A 21,481-nucleotide genomic window follows, 5' to 3' on the forward strand; every position below is an offset into this window, starting at 1 on the left:
TCTTCAGAGAAATACACAGTACTTTGTATATAGTAAATACTCAACGAATATTTGTTGACTGGTTGATTGACAGGACTGTTGATTACCTACGTCCTTTCCCATTAGTATCTATGCTATGCTTTACAACAATAATAGAAATGTTGTCATTGAATATAATGAGTGGAACTCCACTTCAACTACCAAGGGCTAGCTTACTTGCAAATATAAAACTATTGCTATTGTCCAACTTAAAATAATTCACTCTTTCAAAATCAGCTTCTTTTTAGTCTTCTGTGAACCAAGAAGAGGCATTTTATATGGGGGAGGGGGACAAACATTATCAAGTCAATAATAAAAATTTAAAATCTGAGAACTCTCCAAAAGAAAATTTCAGTAAGAGTATCATGATAACTCAGGTGATGTCGAGGCGGTTTTCGTGTCAGTTGTAGAACAAACCTAGGAGATTCTAAGACAAGTGATACTGCAGCAGTCAATCTTCCTGTTATTCGTTATTTTCAGTTTGAGAATTGTGGCAAAGAAGGAACCTTTCCAATACATCCGAGTAGGATTATATTTGATTTATCCTCCAAATTATTGTTTGCCTACTTGGTGTTTATGAAAAAGAAATGCTGCATTTCTCACGTTAGCCAACAGAGAAGCAATCACTTGTATGAATCATCACTGGAAATAGAAATTGTTTCAAGTGCTGGACACATTTGTGGTCTATGAACATTGAGCACTAATAAGCAGAAGAATTCCGATCCTAAAATGATTTTTCTGACATCTAAGTCATTTAATCCAGAAATGCTCTGGACAGACATCCAATTGTCTGCATGGAGCCTAGAAGAGCAGTGATTTCACATTTACACTTCACGGCCTTGAAGCTTGCCTCTCTACATGCTGAGCATCTTTATTCATTCCACAAGATAAAGAAGAGAGAAGCAAGCTAGATTTCTAAAAATTAGAGAAGAAATGCAGGGTGACAGCAGCTCTTTAGGCATCCTTGCTCTGTAGACAACGCTGGCCATTGAAAACTGCTTTAAATTCATCAGCACTAGTGCTTGCAGCAGCCTGAACAAATCAAAATGTGGGAACTACATTTTTTTACCTCCCTTTAAAAATTCCTGTCCTGGGGCTTCCCTGGGGGCGCAGTGGTTAAGAATCTGCCTGCCAATGAAGGGGACACAGGTTCGAGCCCTGGTCCGGGAAGATCCCACATGCCACGGAGCAACTAAGCCTGTGCGCCACAACTACTGAGCCTGTGCCCTAGAGCCCGTGATCCATAACTATTGAGTCTGCACTCTAGAGCCCGCGTGCCACAACTACTGAGCCCACGTGCCACAACTACTGAAGCCCATGCGCCTAGAGCCCACGTTCTGCAACAAGAGAAGCCACCGCAATGAGAAGCCCTGGCGCCACAACAAAGAGTAGCCCTGCTCATTGCAACTAGAGAAAGCCCGCGCACAGCAGCAAAGACCCAACGCAGCCAAAAATAAATAAATAAATTTATAAAAAACAAATGGGGTTTCCATTTGTCATTTGTGTGTATGAATTTAATGCAGACCAAATTTCCATCAACAAAGGGGCACTTACTACAATGGACTCATAAACATAGTTATTAAAAATAGTGTGGGTATATAGCAGTTTCTCCGTGACTTGAAAAATATCAGTCATACATGTGATGAGAAATAAGTCTGTTCCCTGGATAGGAAATATAGAAAGTGTGACTTTGTCACTTAATAATCATGTGGACTTGGAATTGATCAACTTACATGAGCCTTAAATTCCTCACTGGAAAAAATATAGTGATTAATCATTGTTCTGCCTACTACATAGTATGGGTATTTTGAAAACTACAAAGCATTATGTATATGTTAGAGATTTATCAGTGTCAGTAAATGATACTGATGTTCAAACGATTCTGATGTTCATAAGAAATGTCTATTTGTTTATATCTACTTAGAATTCTTTAATATGTGGCATCATATAGACCAAATATTCTGTATTGATCCTTATGATGTTACAGGATGGGTCAGAAACTTCTCATTTTTCTGATAAGAGTACAAAACGAGGGTGCCGCATGCCTCAACCAGCTGTGAATTAGAAGCTTAGGTGGATTCAACTTCAGGATTCTATTGCATTGCAAATAAGAGCCTTTCCAAGCTTCTGAGACTTACTGTCTTTGAAAGTGGAATTGTCCAAGGGGCAGTGAAAACATGAATTGTAGCAGTCAATAGAGGCTCAGAACTGAGATTACCAGCCTAAAACACACAGTCAGCTATGATGTGATAAGACTTTCAAGAGTATTCCGTATTTTTTGTAGCAATATCATCATCTGTATTTTATGTATTATGACAGTGAGGCTCAGTGGTATTAAATGACTTGCCCATGGTCATATAACTGATCAGTGTTAGAGGTGGTACCTGGATTAAGGACATCAGATTAATAGTCTCCTAGTTGTATTTTCATCTCATGCTATAGAGTCCTGAGCCACTGAGCTGGGTTTCCTTTCAAATCATCATAGTTCTCAACTTGGTAATTCCCTAACAAGTCATTTTTTTTTTTAGATTTAAAATGATGAACAAGTAATTTTTGACAGAACGATACATATGTAAGTATACTGGGTTTTTTAAGCAGCACTGCTGGGTGCATTCAAAAAATTACATTCTCATCACCATCAATACCATTATGATTCCTGTCATTAACACTGAATGGATGGATATACCATGGTAGACAAAACCAGATGCTGCCCCTGTCCATTACAAAGCTCATTATCTAAGCAATTAATCATACACATGTATATGTGCAATGGTGACAAGCTCTTTGAATCAAAGTTGCTGAGTAGTAAGGGAGCCTGTAATAGATAGAGGTGTGCAGGTCAGGAAAGTCCTTCTCGAGAAAATAACACTTGAGAAGAGATTTGAAAAATAAGCTGATGTTAACAAGACAAGATGGGAGGCACGAGCACTCTCTGGGATTAAGCAAGATGGCAAGCACAAGGGACTAAAAACAGGCCGGTATGGATAGAGGAGAAGGAATGAGATGAGTAGCAAATGAGATGAAAGACAATGTAGGCATAGGCCAGACCACATGGAACTTTTAGGTCATGTTAAGTAGTTTTCTTGTTCTACCTAAAGATCAGCGGAAAGTCATCACGTTACTCAGAGGGTATGACGTGATCAGATTTTGATTTCTGAACAGTCGTTGTGGATGCAGTGTAATCATGAGGTGGAGGGGGATCTGCTGTGGGCACAGGTAGAGGAGTTGGCTAACTACTGACGCAGTACGAGCAAGAGATCAGGGTAGCTCAACTAGGGTCATGGAGGCTGAGAGGGAGAGAAGTGGACAGACTTGGTAAATATGTGAGAGAAAATCAATAGAGCTTCGTAGAGAACTGAATATGGTAGGCGATGGAGAGGGAGTCTTAGCGTTGATGCCTTGGCTTTTGGTTGGTGATAATGAAACAGGCACAGCAGAAAAGAAACAGGATTTGAAGGAAGTATTAAAAGTTTGGTTTTGACCTGTGGACTTTGTGGAGCCTTTGAGACATTCAACAGGAATAGTTTAGGATGTGCAGGTCTGGACAGAAATATATATTTGTGTGTCATCTGCATAAAAGGAAAATGCAAGTTACAGATGTGTATAATATTGTCTAAGAGAGTGTAGTATGAGAAGATAAGAGGACCTCGAATACAGACTTTAGAAAATCCAACTTTTCCAAGCCAGGTAGAGGAGGATATGGCTGCCAAGGAGACAAAACAGGAGGCAAGCCGGGAGTGTTCTGTATCACAGGGTCGAGGGAAGAAAGCCCTTCAAGAGAGCAGAATGGTGGCTCTTAGGGACAGAAGAGAGGGGGAAATGAGGAGCTGCTAATCAGTGGGTATAGTTTCAGTGATGCAAGATGAGTAAGTTCTAGAGATGCACTGTACAATATTGAGCCTATAGTTAACAACATTGTATTTTATACTTAAAAGTCTGTTGAGAGAGTAGATTTCAAGTTAAGTGTTCTTTCCACAATAAAATAAAAATAAATTTAAATAAAAGAAGGGAAAAGAGCTCGATGATGTTAAGTGCCATGTAAATGTCAAGTTAGATGACAACAGCAAAAATATCTTTCGGCCTTAGTTCCAAGGAATTCATTGGCAGACTTAGTGAGATCTGTTTCTGTAGATTGACGGAGCTGGAATCCAAATTGAGGAGAGCTGAGAAGTAAAATGAGGAGGTTACACTAGATCCTCTCTAAAGTTCCTTCCAACTCTAAAATAATACGTGCTTTGATCCCATGCTGCTAGCCAGAGTCTCCCTGTGTCACAGATTTCCCTACTCACCCTACTCTTGTTTAATAACAAAACTCTGCTATTGAAAGAAATGACTTGCAAAGACTGTATTACTTTAAGCATCATTACAACCTCAAAAAACTTTAGGACAAATCATTTTCATATACTCTTACATATATATTTTCTCTTTTGGAAAGAATCTTGAGCACAAAAAAATCTTGTATGAGTTTTCCATAGCACCAGTTGAAGAAATATATTTCCAAGAATTGATTTTATTTTTTGGGTCAGGACTGCAGGGATAAAATCAGGTCTAGAGTTTCCATGTGGATGAATTCGGAAGTGAACAGATTCAAAGCTGCAGTCCAGGGATGTCTCACCCTACACCGTACTGTTTTCCTTTTAAATTGAATCACTTTTTCTGGGCTTTGGGAGTTAAGAGAACACTTCCAAAGAATTGATTTTGTATGTAAGCAGAATGCTTGCGCACTGCTGCTTTTCATCTAAAGAAAGGTCCTATATTCTCACTGTCTTGGTGGGATAAATTTCTGATAAAAGGGCATACAGACCATTGCTACTTGACGTGTGATCGGTGGACCAGCAGAAACGACCTCAGCTAGGAACTTGTTAGAAATGCAGAATCTCAGGCACCACATCAGACCTACCAGATCAGAATCTGCATTTCAACAAGCTCTTCAGGTGATTTATGTTAAGATTAAAAGGTGAAAAGAACATGCATTTTTTTCTCAGAATCTACTTTTTAAAAACATAGAATTCTTTGTTACTCTGCCATAATATTTAAACTTATCCATGGGCATATTAGTCATTTATGGACTGAAAATTAATCATTTTATTTTGTTTTAAAATTAAGATCTGCAGTGGAGTGCCAAGGTGACGAACAAGGTACATTTTACAGACAAAAAGTAGGTTACACACCCAGCTCATGGCAGAACATGCATTTTTCATTCCCCCTTGCCAGAGCTGATAATTACTTACACTGAACTATCTACCCTTCCCCTTTTTTTATTAATAACAACATTTGTAAGTTTAATTTGAAATAGCAAGGTTACCTGTCATGCTTTTGTACAGGATTTATAAACTTTCACTATTTTCTGTCTCTTTAGCCAATTTAGGAGAACATTTACACTTTATTACCTGACTCCTCCCTGGTGATTAACATCTGGAATGGGCAGATGAAGCTCCACCCGCAGTCTCACCCTTCCTTGCTCCAGCTCTTACTCCGAGCCCTACTCTCTAACCTTTAACCAGGTCAAGTAAAGATTGCTACTGCCCCCTGCCGGCCCATTGTATTCTTCCTCCTCTACAAATCCGTGACTTGAAGAGGATGCCCAAGGATTTTGAGCCGCTGAAGAAAGCTCAGAGAAGGGGCTTTCCCTAGTAAAAAAGTAGAGAGATCCTTTGCGAACCGGCAGCTAAAATCAAACGAAAACACTCAAGGGGCGAGGAAGGCATAAAGGGCTTCTAAATTAAATTATCGATCCTCATGAACCATTCTCCGCATATGGGCTTCTCTATGCCAATGAAATGTCCCCTCCTCTTCAGCACAGAATTCCTCTTTTGCCTCTAGCTTTCACTGATAACGAGTAGACTACCCACTCCCCTATTATAATTTCAGTACTCTAGATCCTGTTCTCTGCTTCGCCCGATTTTCTTTTCCCACGCCTAGACCTTATTTCCCTTCTCCTCTCTGCTTCAAACTCCCGTCCCGCCCACCCACTGACAGACTCGCATTTCCAGGAGCTCAGACCCTAGCCTTCTTCACCCTCTCCATCTACCCTGACCTCTGCTCTTCCCTGGTCATCACCGCACCCCTTCAGCACCCCTTCGCGCGGAACGGCCAGTCACTCTTTGCCTTGGAATAGCAGGAACGTCCCCTCTGGAATGCCTCTCCCAGACCCCCGCCCCAAGCGACTGAAAAAGGAAACATGCGCACTTCAGAGCTAGGAGCTGTCCGAGTGCTGAAATTTATAGGCTCGGTAAGATCACGTCTCCGTCTTTCTGTAGCCCTCATTCCAGCACAGGATTTCAGCAAATTTGCCCTCTTCTTCCTACCCACTCCAGCACGCAGAGTCCTTTCTTCTCCCTCGTTTACAACTTCTTTTAAAAAGAGAATATTTTCTAGAGAAAAGGGATTTGCTAAATAGAAAGGACATAAAACAAAAGCTACAGCAACCCGACTTCCAGCATGGCATTGTCACCAGCCCCCTTTGCATGGTGATGCGATTAAGGTAGCAGCATTTTTATTATTCAGGAAAAGCAGCTGGGGGATCCATCAGTTCTAAGGCTTTGTCTTTCCTAGGTTAACTGATGGTCCTAAGCCCCCGTTTGACCTGACCATGATGCCCAGTACTGGCACTTTTTGTTTTTTCTCAGCAAACTGTACAAGCCCAAATCTCTTTTTGATTTTCAAGGAAACTAGATTCCTGCCAGATTTTGAGTCTGGACAATAAATAGATACTTTGTCCTAGCTTCTTTCTGGAATCATTTCGGGAATATTTTCCACAAGCATCACAGATACAGGAATGAACCGGCAGCTAGTGAACATTTTGACAGCCTTGTTTGCATTCTTCTTAGAGACAAACCACTTCAGGTAGGTGAAACGACTTTGCATGCTGGTATTTTCCACATGAAAACTGTTTGAAAGAGAACGTGTCATGCAATTTTTATCTATTTCTCTATGTCCCGGACCACATTATGTTAATTGAATAAAGGAGAGTTAAGAGTTCTTTTGTTCTCTTAAAAAGCTTAATTATGGTGGGAAGGTGGTAAATTTTTACAAAGGCAAGTTTTATGATGCATAACCCCACTCTGTGCATTTCAACGTATTTTCACAGCCAATGTGATATTAAGATACTCTGATGAGTTGCATGCTCTTTACATTTCTATATAATGGTGATTTTTTTTTTCTTTTTTGCTTTCAAATTCTTCTGTAAGTCATTTAAAGGGATTATTGAATGCAGTGCTTTTCATATGGTGGAAGTGATTGAATTAATTTGCCAGGAGCATGCTCATTTTATGTAAAATATAAAAGAACCCAAATTCTTAGCTAACTTGGGACTTCTATTGTATTTCAGCAACTAGATGCATACTATGAGAACTACAATTCAGGAAATTTCTTGAAATACCAAAAACATTTAAAATCTCATTTTACCACTGTACTACTGTTCAATATATTTAGAAATGTACTGCCTATCAAAACTGAATTAATATGACATCTCTGTGTTCATGCATGCATGAGAAATGGATTATGCATAATTTTAAAAAGTGAGAAATCATTATTTGCATGCTTGCATTTTCTACTTAATTTACAAATCGTCTAGTCAATTGATACCTCAAAATACCAGATTATTACCAGTAAGTGAAATAGCCATCCTAATGGCTAAGAGGTTCTCAGACAAGATAGAGATAAGAGATGTTCATACAACAAAGTGTAGGACTCTTCATTTAATTTTCACCACATTTTATGGTATTTTTTCACAGAACCAAGAGAAATGGAACATATAGCAATAATGCTATGAGTACTGGGAAAACCCACTATGTTCCTTTCAGGTTCACACCTCCTACTATGATTAAGAAAAACTGTAGGCTGGGTTTTATTAGAATCATCATCATCATCATCTTCATCACCACCACCATCACCATTATAATCAAATAATACTTGATTAATCAGATGAATCTGCATATGGGAATGTGAGTATTTCTAGGTGACTGTATCAATTTTTAACTCTTACCAAATGTTTATATCATCTTTGTACTTATATTTAATATTACTTCTTTGAAAAACCAGCAAGAATGTGGTATTTTCCTAGTGATAAGAATTAACAATATTATTTGTCAAAATACTGAAAAGAAAGCTTGTAAAATATATACTTTATGGAAGAAATCAACAGTCAACCACTATGTATTGTCAAAGAATTCATTTCACTATAAACCATATATGCTCTTTTTATAAGCCTTTTAAGGAAAATGGAAGTCTGAGAAATTTTCCAATTACCATTTAGTGTTTTTGATAATGCAAAAGACAAAATGCTTTAGAAGTTCTTTTTCATGAATACTAGAGAGTCAACAACTTAAATGCTAATATATAAATAACAGCTGATAAAATGATAGAAGTACAGACATGCTCATTGTTGACCTATTTTAAAATGAAGTTAAATTTCCAAATGAAGATTTTCTTTTAGAAAACACATTGGAAATTATTAATAGCTGAAAGCTGGAATAGAATCTAGCAGGTGACAAAATAAGCAATGGGATGCTTAGTTCATGATTTACTTTGTTCTGCCCATCTTATTATGTATTTTTTATAAAAAGTAGAGGACATATTAAGGGCCGAAATACTGGAAGAATGTTTTGGAAGTCATGGGGAAATAATTTAACACAATCACATAAATTTTAGAAATTATCTTCATTTCTCTGATGACACTAGAAAGAAACAGCTTTGTATATCTGTAACACCTGCAACCTAAAGCTATGCATGTTGTATCATCTTAAACATCTTATGAAAGTTTGGTAACTTAGGAGATATGACTCAGGATTTATACCTTTCATCACTTAAAGTTAACTCTAGACCATGTACAAGTTAGGAAGTTGATCAAAGAGTTTATAATTTTCCTTTTCTTCTTCTTAACATATCAAATATATTTACAAAACATGATGTCAAACATTCTGTGAGCATTAGTTCTCAGGTGATAAGAACGTAATTGTTGCTAAAAGAGTTAATGATGTGTTTAGGGCAGCTTTCTGCAAAGACCATGACTCCAGGTCTGGAAAACAACCTTCGCAGACCTTATCTCCTTCAGATTTCTTGGACAAATTAATGGGAAGGACATCAGGATATGACGCAAGAATCAGGCCAAATTTTAAAGGTAGGTTTCACTGAAACTTACCTTAATTAAGCCTGTGGGAAATCTAGATGTTTGAATACTCTGAAAAAAATTTTTCAGGGCTTTTTATTATAAAATGAAAACAACAAGCATAGTATTCATTTCGTTTTGGCATTCTTTGGAACTAGTTGATTTAATAGCTTAAATTTTACATGTTGCTTGCCACTTTCAAAAACTTTCCTCATTTGTGTTATGTTCCACAAAGAAAACTAACGTCAGGGATTATTGCCACATTTCCTATGTTATCTAAAGTGGGAGTGGGACTGGAAATGAATACAAGAACAAATGATGCACTTGATTTGTATGAATCGTTACACCAAAATCTTTGGTTTGGGTTTTAAATACGTACTCCCAAAATGAAGTTTACATCTCAATATATAACATGCCCTTTTATACACTTTCAGGCCTCTCTCATTTTTAAACCTTGTGAGAAAAGGCTCTAACTGAATATATTACAAAGTTTTGGTTTCCTCTTGTTTAAACATTCTAATTCTTTATTTGAAATTATTGATCTGAAGTTAACAAAGAAGACCATAGAATTGTAAAGTGCGTATGTCAAAGATGGTGGATACTTTCTTTGTTCAATTAGAAACAAACCAAAAAGTTTGGTGTTTTTGTATGTTTAACATTACAAAAATGTAATTAATAGAAATTACTTTTTAGAAATTACCTTTTATCTATTTGATTTATTTTTACTCTGAATCAGAAAAATACTGAAATAAGAAAGAACCTATTAATTGAATTGTTTTTGATGTTTTAATTTTTAGATACATATTTTAAATAAATGCATTTTATCTTGTAATTTAACTTAAAATAATGCATTGTGAAGTGCTTATATTTTATAAAAGGATAAATCTATAGTATTCTAGGTATTATGTCATAATTCATGCATCACTTTGGTTTTGCTTATTAGCTATTTAATTGGATTGCTTTCCTTGCGGTTTGATTAATTTTTATTATTGGCAAATATGAGCATGAAAACTAAATTCAAAATTCTTTTCTTCTTTAAATGCTGCACCTCTGAATATACCCAGCTAAGGGCACATTTCATAAAGAAACATGTCAGAATTTTGACCAAACAGATGTTTTTGACTTATAGAGTATTTCCAAAAGAGACAACAGAACTTAGTTCAAAAGCTTGCTTTTGCTGAAAACAATTTTCATGTTTGCCCAATTTCATATTAATTTTGTGGTCAATGGAAGTCAATATTTGAAATAAAATCCTATGAGTAAGTATTCGAGAGTCAGCTTTTTCAATGGGCCGGCTCACTTGTACATTTATTCACTGAGCCATTCAATAACTTTTGAGTCTGAACTACATAAAGGATACTAACTACTGCATGCTTTGAAAACTTGAGAGTTGAAACAGGTTTGGATGCTACCATCAAAAATTTCATTGGACAGAGTAGATGTTATATGAATACTTATACAATAATATATAATACTAGATAGAAATAGTTAAGTAGTTAATGGTTAAGTAACATTAGGAAGTACAGATAAAATACTACAGGACTCCAACAAGAGCAGAGACGCTTTCCTATTAAGCTATTCACGGAAAGCTTCATAGAGAAGGACCAGAGATGGAAAATTGTTTCAAGTTTATGAGCATCTTGTTTAATAGCAGCTATTATTCATTATTTTCTAGAAATAATTTTTTAAAGGGAAGAAAAGTGCAAAGAGTAATAAAACAAACACCCATGTTGCCAATGCTACTTTAAGTGACCACATAGGATGAGCAATAATTTCCACACACAGCTTTTTTTTCTGGTTCCTCTGGGGATGTCACCCTTTGGAAATAACATTTCTCATGATTCTAAAGAATAAATAAATGAGGAGAATATCAAGCATAGCAAAGCATGGCCATGTTTTTGAGATCTGTCCTAAAGACCTGAGTATAGGATGTTTTAAAGACTTATAAAAGGGAAATGGGTGAATATAATTTAAGACTCTAACGTTAATGAACTGTACTGACTTTTGGCTCCCTCTTCCCTTGACTCTCCGATTCAATGAACCCTGATATTCTTTCATAACTTTTACTTACATGGACCATTTATATCAGATCAATTACCTAACAGCTCTCACAATTCTCTTTACTGTGAGGATCTTGGCTTTTCCTAGATGTAAAACATTCCCCATTATTTTAGACTAAAATGATTTTTCCTCCTTGTTGTTCCCATGAAACTTTCTATGTCTAATATAGTTCTTTTGCATATTTATGTTTTATCAACTCACCCCCGCACCGCATCTGAGAGGGCAGGGAGGTACCTTATTTATATATATATAATATTATATATATCTAGTTTATATATATAATATTATATATAGTTTCAGGTGTACAGCATACTGACTCAGGGGTTTTTTTTTTGCAGATTATATTCCATTAGAGGTTATTACGACATATTGGGAAGGGGTGGGAACTTTTGAGGGATGAACCAGTGGTCGTAGTGGCTGCCTAGCAAAGATGATTTTAGCTGAGCTGAGGAGAAAGAAATAAAAGAAAGAGATAATAGGGAACTTGTAACAGCAAAGAGACTAGGAAGACTATAGTACTTACTGCAGTTGATTAGCAATGTATCGATGAGAAATTTTATAGAGTAGGTAGAAATGGAAGGTGATTAGGAAATGTGATTGTATCTGGAATAGTGATAGGCTCCCTGTAAATGCCAAAAACCAAGCTGACTATGATAACAATAAACATGGTGATGATGATGACAATGATATTGAAAATAACAATAATGGTGATTAATAAGAAGACAAAAGGGCAAAATTTGACCACAAGTATATAAGCAAGAGCCCAATATGGGCTGTTGAGATAAAGGCTATGGCTTTTCTAGAAGCCTTATTAAATATTAGCACATTTCTCTGTTTTCCTTGCTGCCATGCATTGGCAAGGGAAAAGAAATGTATATGCACATTTTTTTCTTACTGGAAGGAATTTTTCCTGCATCCTTTCAAGTCAGTAAAGTATTTCATGTCTATTCCATATCCCTGATGGGCTCTGAAAAATGTCATAATGGGCATATATACAAGAAGGAAGATGGATGTAAGCTAGAAAAGGGAACCAGAAATGATTCAGACTTAGACTCTGTAATTGGGAGTCATTCTTAGAAACTATAGGGAAAAAATAGCTTTTCTGATGTGCTGAAGCACAAGTGTATAAACAAAGTCGTGAGTCAGAGTTGCCAATTGCATTCCATCTATGAGAGCCATAGAGACTTGGGTCAGACCTCGTCAAAACATAAATTTTCAAAATCCTCAGTTCAGATAAAAACACAAGCTATGTCCATTCACAATTACCTGTTTCTGAAACCATGGTAAATGTTGATTCTATGTCAACAGGGAAGCCTCCTTCCCCACTTGGGTGATTTGTCTCGTTGTCAGTTGATTCATCATGGTGTTATTCCATCATCCTAACAGATATTCCTTTGTCAGTATTATTGTATCTTGAAAATGCCACTTTAAACATTAAGCTTTTAAAGAAGCCAAATGAAATGCTCAAACCTGGGCAAAATGCATTAGTTCTGATTCTCTCTCTTTGAAACAAAGCCTTTATCTATTTTAATAAAATTTTCTTTGAAAAGAAAATTAACTTAGAGTTATATCCTAAGTTTCATCCCAATGTGAAAAAATACATTTCACCAGAACATTCATTTCGGGATAGGATCTGGAATAGATAATGCCAGGAGATAATTATTCCCTCCACTTCTTTGTGCAGGCCATGCACACTAATCTTTCTTCCATATCCGGAGACCTAAATTTTAAAGTGTGATGTGTGATATTAAAACCTACATTTGCATGCAGTATGGTTTCCTTTATTTTCCAAGGAGTTATCAGCTCAAAAGGTGTTTCAGATATAAGTAAGAAACAGATCCACTTCCAAAAAACTAGAGGTCTTCATGTTTCTCCCCTTGGAAAGTTTCTTGTCTGTAGCCAAGTGGAGCTCAAGTTCATGTGTTGTGCTTACCAATCCCTGGACGGGTGACTTGAGCACAAATGTCCAGCAGAAACACTTGGGAAGAGTGATTCTCTCAGTTGGTGATAATGTAGCCCTAGTGTGATCATTTCCTTGATCACTCTGGCAGATGCGGGCATCAGATATTACCATGGGTTCTGAGAAAAAGAACAGAAGGCTTACAAGTCTCAGAAGTTTTTTTTTTTTTTTGCAGAAGTATTTGACTTGAGTGCAGAAAGTAGTGGAAACCTTCAGGCACCTGAAAGGGTACAGTCATTTTACATAGAATAAGACAATAGGAGATAAAAGGGCGGAAGTGATTATTGAAAGAAAAAGCTGCGTGTATCAAAGAGAAATTTATATATGACAGTTTTGTTCAGGGATGATGTTGATGAAGATTTTTGAATATCCAAAATCCACTGGCTGTGTCACAATTTATTTTAGCTTTTGTGTACTGTATGTATACCAATCAACACATTTGTATATACTAGGCTGCTACGATGGGCCTGCAAGTTGCTTGTCAGGGGTTTGAGGTAACATCAAGAAGGAGGCACCTACAGCATTCTGACACACTCTGGTAAAGTCTATTCCAAAGGATAAGTTCATTTATTGGAGTACGTCTTCCATTCCATGGTGACAGAGTAGTAGAGTGGGAGGGGCCTTGGACTTGGATCCAGAAAACCCAGGTTCATGTCCTGGTTCAGCCACTTTGGAGAAAAGATGTCTCCACCTCTCCATGACTCAGGTTTTCTTCTGAGCATCAAATGAGATCATACATCTGAATGATTTGTTTCCAACTATAAAAATTATTACAAATAATTTGAATTATTATTACTAGTCTTCTTTTTCTCTTTGATAACTGACACTGACTATGTATTCTCTTAGCCTTCATGGTGATTGGGTCCTTAAAGTTGTTTGAATTTTTTTTAATGGAAAAAAACGAGTCAAAGAAGTTCTAGCATTTTAGAGTCCTACCACAGTAACCAGGATGTAGATGTCACGTGTCTCAGTGGGTTCTCCTTTATTAGTCTGGTGGGAAGATTTCCAACCTGAAAGGGCTATTTCATATTTCTAAATATGAGACAGAAAGGGAGCCATTTGTGGGAAGGAATCATCTTTATCCATTCAAATCTTACCCCTGATTATTTTCTTAGACTCATTTTTTAAATGAACCAAGTAAAAGACATAGAACCAATTTCGCTTGGTCCTAGAAAGGGCTCTAAATTTAATGGAAGATATATGACTGTCATTTCTGATGTATTTTCTTGTCCAGTTACTGCAGTTGCAAGGGTCACTGCACAAACGTGAATTGATTTTCTATTTTAGAATAAGTATTTTAAGGAGAACATTTTGTCTCCTCAACATGGCAGGTTAAGAGCACTGGAAATGGAAGCCCATAATTTAGTTTTTGAGAATGTATTGTTCCTTGGTTGATTCTGGGTGAGTTCATATCCTTAATTTTCATTATTAAAAGAGCCTAAACATTTTATCCTGAGTTCTATAGTGCTTTCTGTTACTCCCCATGCTGAAGAACAATTCAGTCCCTTTTGCTGATAATCTGAGACTTCATTTAAAAAAATAATGGCATATGTATCAGGGTATCTCGGTACTTAGAGAGTGGACATTATAATGTGTCCAGTTGGCACTATCAGGCTTAGAGAAAAAAATAGTTATTAGCTTGTTCTTGGTGGTGTTGGGTGTTTTTCTTGGTGTGTTGGATCAGACACGTTTGAAACAGGGTCTTAAAAATGAAAATATGATTGATTAAGCCTCATAACAAGGTCTTTGGAAGCATGCTGTGTTCTCCTTGGAGTTAACACCTGAGAGGCTGTCTCGACTGTAGGATGCAGCATATTCCTCATTGACTTCTTTCTTGAGAGGGCTACTCTGAACACTTGTGACTGACTGCAGACACTTTTGGCCATGTGAAGCCCATTAAAGGAAGGACCTGAGCAAAAGGAATAGGTCTCTAACTGGTATTCTTAAGTGTGAAGGACCTGTAAGAATAAAGTCACTAGATTTCCATTTTGGAGTCTAGCCTGGCTAGCCAACCAAACGTGGCCGTGGGGCAAGTATGAGAGGGAAACTGGACACTCTCTCTGACTCATGCCCTGGTTTATGCAGTCAGCACTCCTTTAGGAAGTATAATACATGAGTACACCAAATGATGGCTCTGTTTTATTAACATGTCCATCCAAGAGGGAAAAAGAAAATCCTGGATCGAGTCAAAATGCGGAAACTCAATAGGCAATTATCATGAATGTGACTGGATAAGTCTTGTTTTCTATTTTTCTATTTCTTCTTTTTTTTCTATCAGGAGGCGGCTCATACTTTCTTGAGGACAAATAAGCTACACTTGCCCATGCATTGTCAAAGCAATAGAATAAATTTGCAGCAAGGGAGCACATATGTGAGCACAAAAAAATTACATGTAAAGGTTTTCCATCTTTATATTTGAATTTAAACACACAATTCGTTTGTTTATTCCTTTAATAAATAAGTAGTGAGCAGTATCTATATGCCAGGCACCATGTTCTTGCTAAGTATACAGTGGTAAACAGAAATTGAAGCTTTTAAATGTCAGTTCTCACTTCAGTAAAAACTGGAACATAATTTGTAAGTTTAATGCCGTACCATCCAGGATCTTTGCAGGAAAGAAATGACACACTCCAACAGGGTGTGGGAGGGTTTGGAAAAAACCAATCCCTAAAGGGAGAATGTAGTACTCTGGGACTGCCAGCGATAGACCCGAAGAGGCAAGGGGGGGAGTAGCTGCCAGAACCTGGAGAAAGTGGCTCTACCGAGAGGCCACCTAATGAGATCTATGGAGCAATGGAGTCAATCTGTGCTGGCCTAGCAGGGAGGAAGCTAGGGAATAAATATTCTGACCTCACTCTCCTCCTGCATTCCATTTCCTTGCGGGAACCTCTCGTTGGCCAAATCCAGCTCGAAGTCTGAGGGCAAGGGAGCGGAATGACGCAAACCCGGAAGGTCAGCTTCCCAGAGCACAGAGAAGAACAGAAAAGAGGAGAGTCTCTGGGGGCAAATGGAAGATAATCAGCACAAAGTCAGCATATGAGCAAAGCCACCCTTCAACCTGGTGGCGCAGACAGCTCCCAAGCCGATAATCCGTTTAGTAAGCCTTCCTTTATCAGTCTTGGGAAAGCAGGGAAGTGAAAACGGGATATCATCTGGATATACTATCCCAATAGATAAATGATACCTCCAGATGCAGAGAAGAGAGAGGAAGATAGTGGAACGTGGTAGTTCTGTTTCCTAAGCAGACAACTGAAAGATGTGTAACCAATGGACGGGGGTGGGGCGGGGAGGGAGGGCGGGAAGGGAGGAGGGAGAGATCTTCCTGCGGAATATACGAAAATAATTAATATAGCTTCCTTTCTATCTGATTTAATATGTTAATATGTTTGCTAATATTGTTGTGTTTGCCCCACAGTCAATCCCCTCCAGGCGCTCCATGCTGGGATGGGTTGTGGACTGAGATTTGAGCGCAAGACTTAATGCCAAGTCTCTTGGGGCAGCATTTCTGAGACACAGTCTTTCCTCCGTGCTCTTCTGTCTATACAGAGCTGAAGTAGAAGTGTTAGAAGAAAAAAGGACTGGGTGGGAGGGTTAGAAGAACATGAAGCCCAGGGGCAGAGTATTGTGCATTGTGAGGAAACGGCAGGTCTAAGGGACAGTTGCTTGTTTCCTACTCCTTGGTTGGTTTGATTACGGCACCTGAAATACAGCTACTACTCGTGGCAATTCTGCTACTTTAGGAAAACCTCAGAACCACTTTACCACCTAATTTTTCTTTCACTTTTAATACCCAAGTATACGTAGACGATAATATAATCTATCTTCTTCTGATTTATTTACATTTAAATACTTCAAGATGTTGATTTCTAAGAACCAATTCATGCCCAACAAGGCAGCTGAGATTTCTTTTATCAGGCTTTCCCTTAGAAATAGCCTTCTTTGCGCCCCTCCGCCTCAAATGTATTCAGAAAACAAGGGGTCTGTTTATTTAGCTTTCAACCTCCAAGTCTCTGAAAAGTGAAGGATACACACATTTAGCAAACCACACTGTAACAACCCCAGTTAGAAGATACAATTCAGGATAATTTACACATACACTGCAGTGCTCACGATGGACTTCTCATATTCTATTTTTTCCTTTGAATTAATTGTGTCTTTCATACTTGAACGTTGTATAGAGTATGCCAAGTCAAAGGACTTAGGATTTAATGGTAAACTAAACTGGCAACCAACCAGATGTGTTTCTCAAACCACGCTTTTCGGAATACCTGCTTTAGAGCCTGAGTCCTGTTAAAAAGGCACATAGCTGGGCCCCGCATTTCTCCAGCTCTACCTCTCCAGAAACACTGAATGATGGGATCTGAAAATACTGACTTTAATGATTTCATTACTTCCTATAGTTTAAGAACTACAGGACTAGAATGAGACATTTTTGCTCCTGTATCTGAAGAATAATATCTTCCTTATAGTATTTTTCCCAAGATAGTGTGGGCCAGCATTGCCTTACCAAATAAAGGCGGGGCGAGATCCTACAAAAAAAAAAATCTAAACTGAGACTCATGAGGCCTTGTTTTAACTACACTTTTGCCAGCTGTGACCTAGAGCATGCCACCTAACCTCTCTGGGATTAATTCTTGTCACCTCCAAAATAAAGGACTTGGACCAAGACGTCTAGGTCCAACTTTGATAGTCCCTAGTCTTTACAGTCTAACATCTTTGAGTATGTCCTTCTGTAAATTATTGATGCACCCACAGAAGAGCCTGGATGCATGCAATCTTCCTAGAGAATTGGTCTCTGAGAAATTATTAATTCTATCCAGAATTCTTAGCAGTTGCTGATATCTATGACTCCCAATATTTCAAGGATGATCATTATTCTCTGGAAGACTCTGGAAACTTATGAGAGGGTTACTGAAGAAATCAGCCATTCACAATTTTTGTCTTGTTTTTGAAAGGTTCAGAGGTAGCAAATTCATGTACAGAGGCTGCTTCTAGGAAAAGTAGCTAACATGTTTCTTTAGTTCAGCATCTGGCCAAAGATGTTTCTCGAAATGCTAGTCCCATGAGATGTTCTCAGATATAAGGTTTAAAATGTGAAATAAGAATGGAAATTCTGGGCTTCCCTGGTGGCGCAGTGGTTGAGAATTCGCCTGCCGATGCAGGGGGCACAGGTTCGTGCCCCGGTCTGGGAAGATCCCACATGCCGCGGAGGGGCTGGGCCCGTGAGCCATGGCCGCTGAGTCTGCGCGTCCGGAGCCTGTGCTCCGCAACGGGAGAGGCCACAACAGTGAGAGGCCCGTGTACCGCAAAAAAAAAAAAAAGAATGGAAATTCTGCAAAACAGCCTCCAAGAGACTCCCAATATTCATTAGCATATTAAAATGTTTTGAGAAAACCTGCAGTAAAAATCTACAAATAAATAGATATTTTAAAAACTTCTTTTACCCAGGGGTTTATCCTCTACTTATTAGATCATAGATTCCTTAAATGAGTAACATTCTGGAGAACTGGTGTTTCATGGAATATACTTTGGAAAATGTGGTCTTGGTAAAATCCATAAATCTAAAAAAAATTTTTTGCCATGAAAATAGGTGATGATGATGGGAAACCTACATACATATAAAATACGATGATCTGCTAGAAAGATAACATTCCTAAGAGCGGGAAGGCCCCAGCATTCGTAAATGTAGCTTTCATTTTGATACATGGTCAACATTAGCATTCTGATGCCACAAGAGAGTTACTCCACAAGTTAGATTATTATTGCAGGCTATTTATCTCCTGCTTCATTTACATGAATAAATAAGCAAGCAGTGGCATTTTGAAAAAACAAACATTGAAGACAAAAGAAAAAACATGTCAGTACAGCAAAATACTTTGATCTGATAATCACCTTCTGTTTTAGTCTTTATGATTCTTGAATGCTGAGTGACAAATACGCACTTAAACAAGTGACCTTTAACCCTGAACTAAAGACATTTTTTAGCAGAATATGACAAAGTTGCATGCCTGTATGGGAAATTTCCTTTTGGATTGCCATTCTCTTTTGGGCAGTTTTCCAGGATGGATAAATCTCATATCATTTCCATTCAACTGTTTGTTGAGAATGTTTTTCCCCATCACTTCCTTGAAATTTAAAAAAATTTGAATCCATACTAAAAAAAACTTCATTTAGTAATTGAAAGTATGCAATATTTATCTCAAATAATGTGTGTAGATTTAAGGTTAAGGTCTTCACTTATTAGTATTTTTTTTTATAAATTTATTTTATTTATTTATTTTTGGCTGCGTTTGGTCTTCGTTGCTGCACGTGGGCTTCCTCTAGTTGCATCGAGCGGGGGCTACTCTTCGTTGTGGTGCACAGGCTTCTCACTGCAGTGGCTTCTCTTGCTGCAGAGCATGGGCTCCAGTAGTTGTGGCACATGGGCTCAGTAGTTGTGGTTCACGGGCTCTAGAGCGCAGGCTCAGTAGTTGTGGTGCACGGGCTTAGTTGCTCCACGGCATGTGGGATCTTCCCAGACCAGGGCTCGAACCCGTGTCCCCTGCATTGGCAGGCGGATTCTTAACCACTGTGCCACCAGGGAACTCCCCACTTATTAGTATTAAAATATATTCTAAGTTGGTCTGCTCAAAATGGATGTTTCATATAGTTAAGTATATAAATTCCCAGGAAAAACTATTGAAAATTGTTTTCAATGAAGATGGATGCAGAAAGAGAAATGTCTTTGAAATATCACGAAATGTCTTGGGAAAAGAGTTATCTATATATAAAACTTGTTTATTACTAGTTCTTCCTTCATACTTTCTCTGAGTTAGTTAAATAAGCAAGTACGATTCTTTCTTCCTGTTTCTTACTCTAGGGTCCCAGTAAAATACAGAGAACAAAGTAGGGGGTGGGGAAATATTAAAGCTACCTTAGCCTTAATGGCTTCTGATCCACGTCATTTATAGTTGACCCTTGAACAATGCGGGTGTTGGGGCACCGAATCCCAGCAATTGAAAACGCATGTATAACTTAACGACGGGCCCTCTGGTATTCACAGTTCTGCATGGGTGCATTCAACCAAACATGAAGCGGATTGTATAGTACTAGCAGGTATTTACTGAAAAAAATTGGCATGTAAGTGGAGCTGTATAGTTCAAACCCACATTGTTCAAGGGTCAACTATATCTCACACAGTAGATGAAGACACATTGATGATGGGGCCACTACACATTCTGTATCAAACAAGTCCTTTATTTGAAACATTGCTTCAAGGTATCCATGTGATGGCACTGGCGTTGCTGATATTCCACTGTACAGCCCACAGATAATGGAATACCGAGGTTTAAGCTTTTCTGGTAGTTGAGGGTTGGCATATACTGGACCTTGAAGAGGAACTGAGTGAAGATTAACTATAAAGAAGTGATTTAGCATGCACTCTGTCTTCAGACTTTGTATCATATAGCCTGGGTGCCTGACTCAGATTCCTTGTTATCATTTGCTTCCAGTATCACTGAGGCTTCTGCATTTCTAGGAGGCAGACAGTGGCATCATAGTGGCAGATGGGGAGGTGGCTTTGCTGAATCCTTAGTTATAGAAGTCATGGAATATGAATAAGAGGGTAACAGTTTCCCCAGAATTTTCTGAGATTTGATTTTAAAATGAAGTATATAGTGTCTTCTCAAAATATAAAAACTTAAGAAGAGATCGTCTCTGTTTGAAAAGAAATGTCACACAGGTCCAATGCCTTGCCTGTCACACAGGTCCAATGCCTTGCCACTCTGCTTGTTCTCTCTAAAATTTGAGGTCATAGCTTGTTACCAACAAGGTTGCTATGCTCTTCAGTATTTATTTTCTCTGGAATATTCCTATTATATTTTCTGGAGTTAGTGACCTCTCTGTGACCAGTGGCATACGTGACCTGACCCTTGCCAGACTAATCCTATATTATCAGACATGTTTTCTCTAGTTCTCCAAAAATAGGAGGAATTACCCACAGTCTGGGATACGTATTCCTTTTATTTCCCCCAAGCACTTACATTTCCAACATTCACATTTGTTTATCGTGCACATATGCCTCATTTAAGCTCATCCTTTATTCAAATCTTCTGAGCAAATATTCCCACTTAAAACTCAGCAGGCGGCTTCCTGTTCCATACATCTCATGATGCCAACCAAGTTTGTAACATGCAGGGCTTTCAGCAAATGTATAAATTTCTGACTTGGGACAAATATCCCAAAGCCCATTAAAAAAAGGATTTCCTCAGCAAGAGAATACACTTATCTCAAAGAAAAAAATTCCGCATTTCTACTTGTCAACAAGACTCTGCAAATAGCACAATCACAGGCAC

The 21,481-nt window shown here is 38.0% G+C and overlaps 1 protein-coding gene across 1 annotated transcript in view; it reads left to right on the forward strand.

Moving 5' to 3' along the window:
- Positions 1 to 6,072: 6,072 nt before the first annotated feature.
- The window catches only part of GLRA2 (glycine receptor alpha 2), a 199,333-nt gene continuing 183,924 nt past the window's right edge, over positions 6,073 to 21,481 (forward strand). Inside the window, exons 1-2 of the mRNA XM_049704454.1 lie at positions 6,073 to 6,864; positions 9,006 to 9,139. Of these exons, the coding sequence (XP_049560411.1) occupies positions 6,797 to 6,864; positions 9,006 to 9,139 (202 nt within the window). The 5' untranslated portion in view covers positions 6,073 to 6,796. The remainder of the gene's footprint in view (positions 6,865 to 9,005; positions 9,140 to 21,481) is intronic.

Source organism: Orcinus orca, chromosome X (assembly GCF_937001465.1).
Source record: "Orcinus orca chromosome X, mOrcOrc1.1, whole genome shotgun sequence".
Classification (NCBI taxonomy): Eukaryota; Metazoa; Chordata; class Mammalia; order Artiodactyla; family Delphinidae; genus Orcinus; species Orcinus orca.